General features: G+C 47.7%; 1 protein-coding gene across 5 annotated transcripts in view; it reads right to left on the reverse strand.

The window, feature by feature from the left end:
• RNF17 (ring finger protein 17) overlaps positions 1–13,272 on the reverse strand; it is a 211,164-nt gene that overhangs the window by 124,230 nt on the left and 73,662 nt on the right. For all 5 annotated transcript variants that reach the window (XM_045018061.1, XM_045018034.1, XM_045018044.1 and 2 more), the window contains 2 exons: positions 11,008–11,088; positions 2,600–2,761 (listed from right to left, as the gene is read on the reverse strand). In XM_045018061.1, coding sequence (XP_044873996.1) covers positions 2,600–2,761; positions 11,008–11,088 — 243 coding nt within the window. The remainder of the gene's footprint in view (positions 1–2,599; positions 2,762–11,007; positions 11,089–13,272) is intronic.

Genomic DNA, 13,272 nt, shown 5'->3' on the forward strand with positions numbered 1-13,272 from the left:
CCAGTCAGGGGGACCCCAGGGCACTGGGTACATGGATAGTTATATTTGGGTAGATAGAACCGAGGTCTTCTATACTTCTAGAGCAGTGGTGGGAAGCACATGGACCGTCAGGGTAATCTGCTGGCAGGCCACCAGACAATTTGTTTACATTTGCATGGCTGCCCACAGCTCCCAGTGGTTGCAGTTCACCGTTCCAGGCCAATGGAAGCTGCAGGAAGCGGCGCGGGCTGCAGGGACGTGCTGGCTGCCACTTCCCACAGTTCCCATTGGCTGGGAACGGCGAACTGTGGCCGCTGGGAGCTGCGCGCAGCCATGCAAATGTAAACAAATAGTCCGCGTGCGGCCCATGGGTTGCCCACCACTGTTCTAGAGTCTGTCTGGACTAATCCACATACGTTGAGATAATGGTTTGTCTGGAACTTCCAACTCAGCCAATGAGAAGGCAGGTTCTTGCTCAAATGCTGAGCCATCGGTACTGGTAGATGGATGTTCCTAATCACAGAAGGTATAGGGGAAAGTCACGTCCTCTTGTGGTAGATTCATCCTCCAGTGTCTGGATATCCCTGAATAAAGATGGACTTGAAAGAAGAAAGAATTGAAGACAGGGATATGTGAAGATGTCTTTTGGGGAGATGAAGGTTTTGGACCTTTCCAGAGCACAGGAGTGTTCCTCTAGTTGAGACTGTTGGATATAGGGGGCCCTTCCAGCAGCAGTCCAGTACTGATGCCGTGTCAAGCCTGAACCTCTCAGACTGTGCTGGTGGGTTCTGATCCTTTGTTTTAAGCATCGGCACCAGAGTCAGTACACTGGTGGAGCCGTACATCTTTGAGCCATACTCTCATGTTGTTGAGATTTAAGCAAGGCTAAATTCTTAGGACCTGCATGCAAAGACTCACCCAACTTCGGTGGAGTCCGGGAGGAATCCTTTCTTTTGGAGGCAGATTTTGAAGACCTCAATGACACCACCTGTCCATATGTTTGTGAGAGTGCCCTTTGCTCTTATGAGAAGCCCTGGGAAGCAGTTCTTTGGGATTAGCAACCGAAACCTTGGCTCCTGAGTTCTTGTTTGGATGGGTGCCATCAACTGAGTCCAGTGTAAGGGGGCTCTCCCCAGCTTGAATCTGACTGTGGCCCTCTCTGTGAGATGCTTCTTTAGTTGAAGCTCTCATCCCTCATGGGTTCAGGGAAGAAAGACTGACAGATGCTACGCTTAGCAGATTTGTGAGCCTTGCCGAGGCAGTAAAAGCAGCATTGGTATTTGTTGCTCACTGAGAAGGAGTGGGGCCAGGATATGCAATTCTTAAACCCTGGGTACAGTCTTTGTCCACAGGGAAAATTCCCTGAGACAGGAGGAACTAGACTATCTGAACTATATCAAAGACTAAAAAATACCATACTAAGAACTATTTACAATTTATTAACAGGTTTGCTAAAGAATCATGAAGGTATCTATGAACACAGGAGATTCTGATTCAGGCCATGTGGCAGTAAGAAGGTGCCCTCGGTTAGCCCCACGAAGAAAAAAAAACCTGTGCAGGCATGGACCAATGGACACACCTTGTTACAAATCTCCAATCTCAGAAGCATGGAGCGTATGTGTACCCATGTGTGGAATACACAGAGACCATCACTTGAAAAAGAATCTGAATTAGGTTGCAATCAAACAAGTTTATTTTTACAAAGTTAAAGTCCAGATAAAACCCAACAACTATATTGTTTCCTTTATAAAAATTCTACAGCTTAAAAAACCCAAACATTAGAATGTCTGGAAATAAGAAGTTAAGAGATCCAGTATGTTCTTCACTGCCACATAATCCTTCACTCAGTAACTGAACCAGACTTCACATCAGCCACGAAACTTAACTTCGTTTTTGCAAATTTTAGGAAGCAAACTGTCAAAATACTGAATTGCTAGATTATAAAATCCCAGTTACTAGTCAATTTTATTATCTATTTTATTCTGGTTCTTATACTACTCCTATCACCATTCAATAAAAGAACTCTCCTGAAGTGCATTAAGTGATGTGCCCAACATCTATCACATGTGGACAAGGTATATGTCTAGTAATAGGTTGTTATTTTGACTTTAACTGCTGCAACAGTTCCAGACTCAGTTAACCGTACAAAAGGAAGGTTGCTCCCAAGAGAGTACACATTGGTTTATACACTAAAATGAATGAATCAGGCCCAATGTATTTTCAGTCAATATATTAAAAAATAAAGTCACACCAGTTAATGGCTATATTCAGATGCTAAATCAATAGCCAGTGACCTAAAAGTGTCAGGATTTTCAGGTGCACAAAGCACTCAACTCCTGCTCAAGTAAAGAGAAGTGTGGGTGCTCCAGACCTTCTGAAGATCAGGCCACTATCATTTAGGTGACTTAATATATATCTCTGAGTGCTTAACTTTATATAACAGGTGAAAATGTGTTCTGTTTCTCTCACAGCTCAATAGTAACTCTCCAGAGCAACACTAACTCCAGGATATTTTACTAGCTGAACATATTCTACTAATAGAGAATAAAAATTGTAAAACTAAACAGATATTGTAATACGGAATTTTAAATTAACTAAAATATTTGAAAATTAGAGTTACCTAGTTCCAAAATGTCTGAAGGACTAAGGTATGAACTCTTACTATTACAAAAGTGACTCAGCTTTTTTTCCACAAAAATTGCTGTTTTCCTCTGGGAATATCTCCGAATATAGAAATGGCATGGGTTTATTACGTGGCTGACAAAAACTAATTCTGGAGAACCTGTGTAGAACAGTTCAGAAAACAGTACACATGAAACATCTATTAATATCCCACTGATGCACATAAAACATCCACACCTAGGCGAATTCTACTGTTGTATTACATACTGATTAGGCACAATGACACTTTTCAACAGTACAAGTTTTTAAAGTTATCAGCAGATAGTATGAAAGAGTGGTAAACCAACTACTATGATCACCTCCTTGATGATGTGCTCTTCTAAACAGTGCTCTGAAGAAACATATCTGAGTTAGCCATGAAGACAATTACATGTGTCTATAAACAGGGTTTGAAAGACTTACCTGACATCTATTAGCCTAGAGGACTAAATCTACTACAAAGAGTGAAAAATAATTGTTCCACTGTGCCACCTTCTATAAAATAGTTGTAGTATTCTGTAGAATATTTCATTGTAACGGACTGCCAAAAATGTTTTATGATGTTTATTATAAAAGACGGTTACTCACCTTTGTAACTGTTGTTCTTCGAGATGTGTTGGTCATATCCATTCCAATTAGGTGTGCGTGCGCTGCGTGCACGTTCGTCGGAAGATTTTTACCCTAGCAACACTCAGTGGGTCGGCTGGGCGCCCCCTGGAGTGGCGCCTTTATGGCACCGGATATATACCCCTGCCGACCCATCTGCCCCTCAGTTCCTTCTTGCCGACTACTCCGACAGTGGGGAAGGAGGGCGGGTTTGGAATGGATATGAGCAACACATCTAGAAGAACAACAGTTACAAAGGTGAGTAACCGTCTTTTCTTCTTCGAGTGCTTGCTCATATAGATTCCAATTAGGTGATTCCCTAGGCGGTGGGGTCGGAGTGAGATGTCACAGAATGCAAAACTGCTGAGCCAAAGGCTGCATCATCTCTGGACTGTTGGACCAGAGCATAATGTGAAGCAAAGGTGTGGACCGAAGACCAGGTAGCCGCACGACATATCTCCTGGATAGGTACACGAGCCAGGAAGGTGGCAGATGAAGCCTGAGCCCTGGTAGAATGTGCGGTGAGGTGGCTCGAGGGTACATGAGCCAAGTCGTCACAAGTACGGATACATGCCGTTACCCACAATGAGATCCTCTGGGATGAGACTGGTAGACCCTTCATTCGGTCTGCCACTGCGACGAAGAGCTGTGGCGTTTTATGAAATTATTTTGTGCGCTCGATATAAAATGTGAGCATTCTACGGACGTCCAGGGAGTGCAATTGTTGCTCCTGTCATGATGAGTGCGGCTTCGGGAAGAAGACCGGAAGGAAGATATCCTGGTTGACATGGAATGCCGATACCACTTTAGGGAGGAATGCTGGGTGTGGATGTAACTGCACCTTGTCCTTGTGGAACACAGTATACGGTGGGTCCACCGTGAGAGCCCGAAGCTCGGAGACTCGCCTGGCTGATGTAATGGCTACGAGAAAAGCTGTCTTCCAGGACAGGTATAGCAATGAGCATGTTGCCAACGGCTCAAATGGGGGAGACTGTCTGGTTAGAACCAGGTTGAGGTCCCATGTTGCGGCAGGGCATCGTACTTGTGGGTATAGGCGCTCCAGGCCCTTAAGAAATCTAGAGACCATAGGGTGTGAGAACATGGAGCGGCCACTCCCCCCTGGATGGAAGGTAGAGATGGCCGCCAAGTGTACCCGCAATGAAGATACCGCCAGGCCTTCCTGTTTGAGAGACCAGAGGTAATCCAAGATGGTTGGGATCGAGGCCTCAGTGGGGGTAACACTGTGTGACCCGCACCAGCAGGACAAACGCATCCATTTGGCCAGATACGTTGACCGGGTGAAAGGCTTCCTGCTACCCAGGAGTACTTGCTGTACTGAGGCAGAGCAATGCAACTCTGACTGGTTCAGCCATGCAGCAGCCACGCCTTGAGGTGAAAGGCCTGCAGGTCTGGGTGGCGAAGTCTGCCGTGGTCCTGTGTTATGAGGTCTGGGTGGAGTGGCAGGGTAATCGGGTTGGCTAGTGACAGATCGAGTAGCGTGGTGTACCAGTGCTGCCTGGGCCACGCTGGAGCGATCAAGATTAGGTGCGCTCTGTCCCTGCGGAGTTTCAGCAGGACCTTGTGAACCGGCGGGAAGGCATAAAGCAGCCGGTTCGTCCACGGCATCAGGAATGCGTCCGAGATTGACCCTGGTGAGAGCAGAACATCTGGCATTTCCTGTTCTCACGGGAAGCAAACAGATCTATGTGGGGAAATCCCCACCTCTGGAAAACCAAATGAATAACATCCGGGCGTATCGACCACTCGTGGCAGAGGAATGACCTGCTCAGTCGATCTGCCAGAATGTTCCGAACCCCCGGGAGAAAGGATGCTACCAGGTCTATCGAGTGGGCTATGCAGAAGTCCCAGAGTCTGATGGTCTCCTGACAAAGGGGGGGGGGGGAGAGATCAAGTCCCTCCCTGTTTGTTTACACAGTACATGGCCGTTGTGTTGTCCGTAAACACTAAGACAGCGCGGCCTTGTAAATGTTGCAGGAACGCCTGGCACACTAGGTGGACTGCTCTCAGTTCTCGGACATTTATGTGAAGTGTCAGCTCCTGAGATGACCAGAGGCCTTGCGTACGAAGGCTCCCGAGGTGCGCGCCCCAGCCAAGAGAAGACACGTCCGTCGTCAGGTAAACTGAGGGCTGAGGCGGATGGAACAGTAGCCCTGCACACACCAGGGAGGGAGTCAGCCACCAGTCTAAAGAGCCTAGAGTGCTCGGGGGAATGGTGACTATTGTGTCTATTGAGTCCCTGCTCGGGTGGTACACCGAGTTGAGCCAAGTTTGTAACGGACGCAGGCGGAGCCTGCCGTGCTTGGTTACGAACGTGCATGCCGCCATGTGGCCCAAGAGACCGACACAAGTGCGAACCGAGGTCGTCGGGAAATTCTGCAGACCGCGGATGATTATTGTCATTGCTTAAAAACCGCGGCTGTGGTAAGCAGGCCCTGGCGAGATTGGAGTCTAGGGTCGCTCCTATGAAGTCTAACCTCTGTGTGGGAACTAGAGAGGACTTCTCTATATTGATCACCAGGCCTAGATGAGTGAATAGGTCCCTGATGACGCCCACATGCTGGGCGACTTGTGTCTCGGAGGTCCCCCTAGGAGCCAATCGTCTAGATATGGAAACACGTGTATCCTACGTCGGCGGAGATATGCAGCGACTACGGCCATGCACTTCGTGAATACCCTTGGGGCTGTGGAAAGGCCAAAGGGCAGCACTGTGAACTGGAAGTGCTGATGGTCGGCTACGAAACGGAGGTACCTCCTGTGTGGAGAAAAAACGGCGATATGAAAATATGCGTCCTTCATATCGAGGGCGGCATACCAATCTCCCGGATCCAAGGACGGGATAATGGTCCCCAGGGATACCATACGGAACTTCAACTTTACCATAAACTGGTTGAGTCCTCGCAGGTCTAGGATGGGTCTGAGACCACCCTTTGACTTGGGGATTAGGAAATAACGGAAGTAAAACCCCTTGCCCTTTTCGTTCTTTGGCACCTCCTCTATAGCCCCCATGGCGAGGAGCGACCACACCTCTTGCAAGAGGAATTGCTCGTGCGAGGGGTCCCTGAAGAGGGACGGGGTGGAAGGCGGGGTTGAAACAAATTGGAGATGGTATCCATATTCCACCGTACATAGGACCCAGAGATCCGAGGTTAACTGGGACCACGCCGGGAGGAAGTAGGAGAGATGGTTAGAGAAGGGAGGAGAAGGATCCTGGCCTATAACTGGTACGCCGTCCTCGGGCGCACCTTCAAAAGTTAGATTTTGGTCCTGCTGGTGGTTTCGAGAGACCTTGATTTTGGCCCCTTTGGGGTCCTGATTGGCGTCTACGCCCACCTCGGCCGCGCCGCCTGTCAAAGTCCTGCCTGTTTCTAGGCACAAAATACGGACGAGGAGGTTGGGGGCGGAAGAGTCTGCATTGGGTCACTGGCGTGTGCATGCCTAGCTAACGCATTATGACCCTATTGTCTTTCAGGCTTTGCAGCCTAGGGTCAGTCTTCTCCGAGAAGAGGCCTTTACCATCAAACGGCAAGTCCTGGATGGTGTACTGCAACTCGGGTAGAAGGTTGGAAACCTGAAGCCATGAGACACGCCTCATGGCAACACCTGAAACCAGAGTCCTGGCTGCTGAGTCGGCTGCATCGAGCGAGGCTTGGAGGGAAGTTCTGGCCACCTTTTTTCCTTCCTCCAAGAAGGCCGCGAACTCCTGGCGGGAATCCTGAGAGAGTAGTTCCGTAAATCTCCCCACCTCCGCCCATGTGTTGTAATTATAGCGGCTGAGGAGGGCTTGTTGATTCGCCACCCGGAGCTGTAAGGCGCCCGCCGAGTATACCTTACGGCCGAGCAGGTCCATTCGCCTAGCCTCCTTAGATTTTGGGGCTGCCGCCTGCTGGCCATGGCGTTCCCTCTCATTAACTGATTGAACGAGCAGGGAGGAGGATGGACATATAAATACTCGTACCCCTTAGAGGGCACCATATATTTACGCTCGACTCCCCTGGCCGTAGGTGGGATGGAGGCCGGCGATTGCCATATAGTGTCTGCATTGGCTTGAATGGTACGAATAAACGGTAGGGCCACTCTGGTGGGAGCATCAGCCAACAGAATGCTCACCACCGGGTCCTCCACCTCTGGGACCTCCTCTACCTGGAGGTTCATGTTGAGTGCTACCCTCCTGAGGAGGTCCTGGTGGGCCCTCGGGTCGATTGGAGGAGGGCCCGAGGAGGATGTCCCTGCCACCGTCTCGTCTGGAGAAGAAGAAGAGGAGACACCTGGGACGAGAGGGTCCTGCATGGCCTCTTGCTCCTGAGCAACCTCCTGCTCCAGTGGGACTGGGGAGTCCGGTGGGTGGACTGGAGCTTCCTCCGTACCAGTGGGAGGTGGACGGCAGATTGTCGCCTCTGGCGCCCGGTGCTCTGATGGTGCCGAGCAGGACGGGACTACTGGTGCACCTTGGGCCTGGTGGTACGCCCAAGGCATCCAGAAGGACCACTGGTGTGGGCCTAGGTCCTGGGCCTGTGCCTCTTGGAAGACCCCGGTGGGCACATCAGACTCGCGGTCCTGCGCATAATAGCTGTCCACGCGGGACGACTCTGAAGTGTGCCTGGAAGGCCATGGAGGAGCAGAGAGGCCCTTAGCAGAGTCTATGTCTCTAGCAGGCCTAGCTCTACTCGGCACCGGTACCGGGAACGAGATCGGGACCTGCGACCGGAACGGTGGTGGGAGGTCGACCGCGATCTTGAGGCTCGGCATTGGGAGCGGCTACGGGAGTCACGGTGCCTGAAGCAGTGCTGGGAGCTGAAGCGGTGCCGAGAATATCGGGCCGGCGACCGGGATGCCGACCGGAGCCGCGAGTGCGACCGGTACCGCAGAGGAGAACGGTGCCGGGACTGCGAGCGGCGATGGGAGCGGGAGCGCCGTCGGGACCTGGAACGTCTGCGGGACCATGATCTAGAACGGTGCCGGTCTGCTGTGCCAACAGAGGGTGGCCGAATTAAGGCCGGCTTGCCTATAGACTGTATCGCCCACACCGGCGGTGCCGGGGGCGGAGGCAGCGTCGACTCTGTCATTAAAATCAGATCCCTCGCCATTGAGAACATCTCCGGCGTGGAAGGGATATTAAGCTCTACAACGGGTCTAGCCGGGGAGCTGACAGGCACCGGACTCGACGTCTCTTGTGGGACCGGAATCGATGGTGCAGACGTAGTCGGTGCCGCGGTGGGTGTCGGCACCGGGCGGTCCGACTTGGACGAGCTCTATGGCTGCAGTGCAGGTGGCACGGAAGCAGCAGGAGTCTTAGTCTCTTTCTCGACCTCGGGGAGAGGGAGCGGCGTCGAGCCGGCCTCGGTGCCGGCGACGGGTGGTGCCGAGGAGCCTTGGCCGTACCGGCGCGGTCTGGTGCCGAGGAGGTGCTTTAGCCTAATGTCCTGCTCCTTTTTTATTCTTGGCTTAAAAGCCTTGCAAATGTGGCACGCAGCTGTCAGGTGCGACTCCCCGAGGCACTTCAGACAGGAGTCATGCGGGTGGTCGGCATCCGCCTGCGGCAAGCCGAGCACGGTTTGAAACCCGGTGAACCGGGCATGGACCCCGGCACTGGGTGCGGGGAAGGGGCTATTCCCCAAACCCCTCTTAACTATTATACTAAATATACTATAAAGTAATAAACTAAAGTGAACTATATAAAAAGTCTGAACTATATATACAACAAGGTACGAGAGAACTATGAGTAGCTAGGGAAGTGGAGGTCAGCTAAGCCGCGCTCCACTGTTCCAACGACCGACACAGGCGGTAAGAAGGAACTGAGGGGCGGATGGGTCGGCAGGGGTATATATCCGGTGCCATAGCAGCGCCACTCCAGGGGGCGCCCAGCCGATCCACCGAGGGTTGCTAGGGTAAAAATCTTCCGACGAACGTGCACGCGGCGCGCGCACACCTAATTGGAATCGATATGAGCAAGCACTCGAAGAAGAACTTATTACTGTTTCTCTTGCCTTTGCTGTATCTTGTTTTCCCTCTTGGATCATAGTACATCTTTTCCTGTCATTTTCTGTGTGTTTCCTCTTTTCACCCTCTTTCACACTTTGATTCTATTTATCTTTTTTTCCCCTACACTGTTCTCTACTTTCCCCCCTATATTTTCTCTTTCTAGGATTTATTTATTTATTACTAGTTATTACTGGCCTAACATGTACGGGCTCCAATCACGAATCAGGGCTCCGCTGTGCTAGGTGCTGTATAAACACATAAAAAGGTCCCTGCACCAAAGAATTTACAATCTAAATTACTTCTTTCCTCAAAATCTGTCATATCAATTCACACACATCCACTCACATCTGCTTGCTCAAACTGAGCAAGATATCCAATTTTAAATCAGAGATAGATACCCGATTTTAAAAAAATTCAAATAGAACTGAACTAAGAAGAGGGGCCTCACTGTCCAAGGGCAACACTGACAGAAGGAGTGAAATACCCTACAAGCTACTGAGAAAGTGAAGCGCACTGGATCTCTATCAGTGTGATTTCCTTGGATATTTTCTGTAGCTTCCATTTGGGTGGTGTCTGATAAATATTAAGCCTTCTAATTAATAACTCTAATGCCTTCCTTTACTGCTGCTCTAGCTTTGGAAACAGCAGCTTAGTGAAGATGATCTGATTCTTGTTACTGTTGCCTACAAATTTCACATCAGCAGGGGAAACCAAAACCAAGGAGTAATGGTCTCAGGTTGCAGTGGGGGAGGTGTAGGTTGGATATTAGGAAATACTATTTCACTAGGAGCGTGGTGAAGCACTGGAATGGGTTACCTAGGGAGGTGGTGGAATCTCCATCCTTAGAGGTTTTTAAGGTCAGGCTTGACAAAGCCCTGGCTGGGATGATTTAGTTGGTGTTGGTCCTGCTTTGAGCAGGAGGTTGGACTAGATGACCTCCTGAGGTCCCTTCCAACCCTGAGATTCTATGAAAACAACTCTGGTCCACTTTCACTCTGCTGCATCTTGAGAAAGCTATGAACAACAGCCAAAGCACTGCAAACTATACACAAAATTAGAAAAAGAACACTATATTGGTTTATATGCCATTCGCTTTTGAAAAATCAACTTACCCTAGGTGATTAGGAAGTGCTGTCAACTGCTAAATTTTCACTTAAAAAAGTTAACATTTCAAACTCTGCCTATACATGATTATGCTTAAGTATAGTCCTTTTCATAGGCGCTAGAGCCAGCCTGACGGATACCACTAAGGGAAAAATCTCTGGAAACGGTGAACGCAGTGTGCACACATCTAATGTAGAACAGACACATGCAAGCACTCGAAGAACCACAATTAAAGTAAACCAAGACAGCAGTGATTTGTTTGTGCAACTGGTTAGAAAGTGATTTGCCTTTTAAGTACGTTGTTAATTTATAAAATATTATTCTACACACAATTTTTAGTCTGAAAGATTGTGAACTAGAATGGACAAGGATTCTTACGTTGGGAAAAGAACAGTGGTCCTGATCATCCTCTTCTCTCAATGGGTTGAAATAGATTGCTTGCTTAAAACCCTGAAAAATCATTATTCAGACTTCTGAGAATGAGATTTTTGGAAAACGAAATAAAAAACACCATCCCTAAAAATCACAATCTCATTTTTCCAACATTAGGATCTTTGTCCATTCCAGTTTATCAACGAACATCAGGAATACTAGTTAAACATGACATATACTTTAAAGAATATCAAGGAAACTGTTTACCAAAGGAGAGACACTTACCCACGCTTTGTCCAAAAGGTATAACCTTTTTCTGGGAAAGATTTTTCCTATGTGTATCTTTAAGATATTCTGTGGAATGTGCTTTAAAAAAAAGTTTAATATAATTAGATATAACTGATGGAGATAGTGGAATAATTACTAGCTAAGAATGCACTAGTCTGAATGTGCAAGGATACTGTACAACACCACAGGATCAGGAGGACTGGTTACAGAAACTTTTTTGTCAAAGCTGCTATATTTGTTGAAGATGTTATTTTAGACATCTGAACTCATTATGGTGTTTATACCACTTAGGTTTGGTATCATACATCCATGTTCTGGAGTCAGACAGTTATTAGATATAAACACCACCATCCCCTTGTGGTACATTATTGCTCACATAATTATTCTCAGACTAAGCTATTTGGGCACAAGACACTTTGCTGCTGGGTCCATGAGACTGCAACTGGATTCTAAAGCCAAGGAAAAAGCATCTCAGTAAAAAGTGTACTTACCAACATCTTCCACTATCAAATTATTTCATAAATGAAGCATATATAATTGTTTAGTGGTACAAATTACTCTGATGTATCTCAGAGTAAACAGTACACTAACTCTGATCTTAGGAAGACAAGCAGTTGTGAGTTAACAGGCTTGAGCACCCAATCAAAGGAATGGATTGCAATCCCCTTCCCAAAAGGGGTTGTAAACAAAATGGGTGCAATCAGTGCGAGCACAGGAACAACTAAAATATTTACAGGGTGCAAAGGTTAATTATGTCGTGGCAGCAGCTTAAGTGAAATATGCTGCAGGATATCCAACAGTCATAAGAAAAATCAAAGAAAAAAAAGACCATCTTTTCCAGATCTTCCTATTCAGCTTTAGAGTAAGGAAACTTGAGAGAAGGCAAGAGGAAGAATAAGAATCTGAAAATAACTAGACAGCTTCAGGAATTGTGCCAACGTAGGAAAATCTGTCCTACACATTTTAGCGCAGAACAGTTAACAGAAACCTGGAACCAACAGGAGGCTTTCATCAAGCCAACATATGGTTCACATAGGAAAAGACTGTTAGCTACTTTTTGTTCTTTGAGATTTGGGTGCAGACACGCATGCCACTAAGGTGTGTGTGTGTGTCCAGTGCAGCAAAGAACTTTGCCTTCCAGGACTAGTAGGGATGGTGCTCACACCCTCTGTCCCATATCCCTTCCACATGACAATTTAAGAGCAGCAACACCCGACTCCCCTCAGTTCCTTCTCACAGAAGGTCAATATTTGAGACTCCGATGGAGAGGGGATGGAAGGACATGGAATACATCTCAAAAGAACAGTTATAGTACAGGTAGGTAACTTTTTTCTTTGACAGGTTTCAGAGTGGTAGCCGTGTTCGTCTGTATCAGCAAAACCAACAAGGAGTCCTTGTGGCACCTTAGAGGCTAACAAATTTATTTGGGCATAAGCTTTTGTGGGCTAAAACCCACTTCATCAGATGCATGGAGTGAAAAATACAGTAAGCAGGTATAAATATACAACACATGAAAAGATGGGAGTTGCCTTACCAAGTGTGGGGTCAGTGCTAACGAGGCCAATTCAATTAGGGTGGATGTGGCCAATTCCCAACAGTTGACAAGAAGGGGTAAATATCAGAGGAAAATTACTTTTTGTAGTGCTAACAAGGAATTGGCCTCATTAGCACTGACCCCTCACTTGGTAAGGCAACTCCCATCTTTTCATGTGCTGTATATTTATACCTGCTTACAGGCAAGTCGCATTTTAGGCGCATTTAACATGCGTGAATTCAGCTTTGCGCGGTCGGAAAAACAGGGGAAAAAAAGAAAAATTACAATATAAAAACTGCATCTGTAGTGCGGGCGATTTCGCCCACCATTCAACTCAATGAGTGTTTCACTATATGTGGTTTTCGCTTTATGCGCTAACTGCGGAACGGAACCCCTGTGGAAGATGAGACTTGCCTGTACTGTATTTTTCACTCCATGCATCTGATGAAGTGGGTTTTAGCCCACGAAAGCTTTATGCCCAAATAAATTTGTTAGCCTCTAAGGTGCCACAAAGATTCCTCGTTTTTTCTTTGACTGGTTGCAAATGTGTATTCTAATCAGGTGACTCACAAGCCATAGGAGGTAAGGTTTGGAATCTACTTAAAGAATGACTGCAGAACCACCTTCCCTTCCGATAGTTTGCATCTGATCTAGACTCAGCCCTAATAGCATAGCACTTAGAAGAAGTATATAGAGAAGACCATGTAGCAACCCTGCAAATATCCAAT

This window comes from Mauremys mutica, chromosome 1, assembly GCF_020497125.1.
Source record: "Mauremys mutica isolate MM-2020 ecotype Southern chromosome 1, ASM2049712v1, whole genome shotgun sequence".
In the NCBI taxonomy this organism is placed as follows: domain Eukaryota; kingdom Metazoa; phylum Chordata; order Testudines; family Geoemydidae; genus Mauremys; species Mauremys mutica.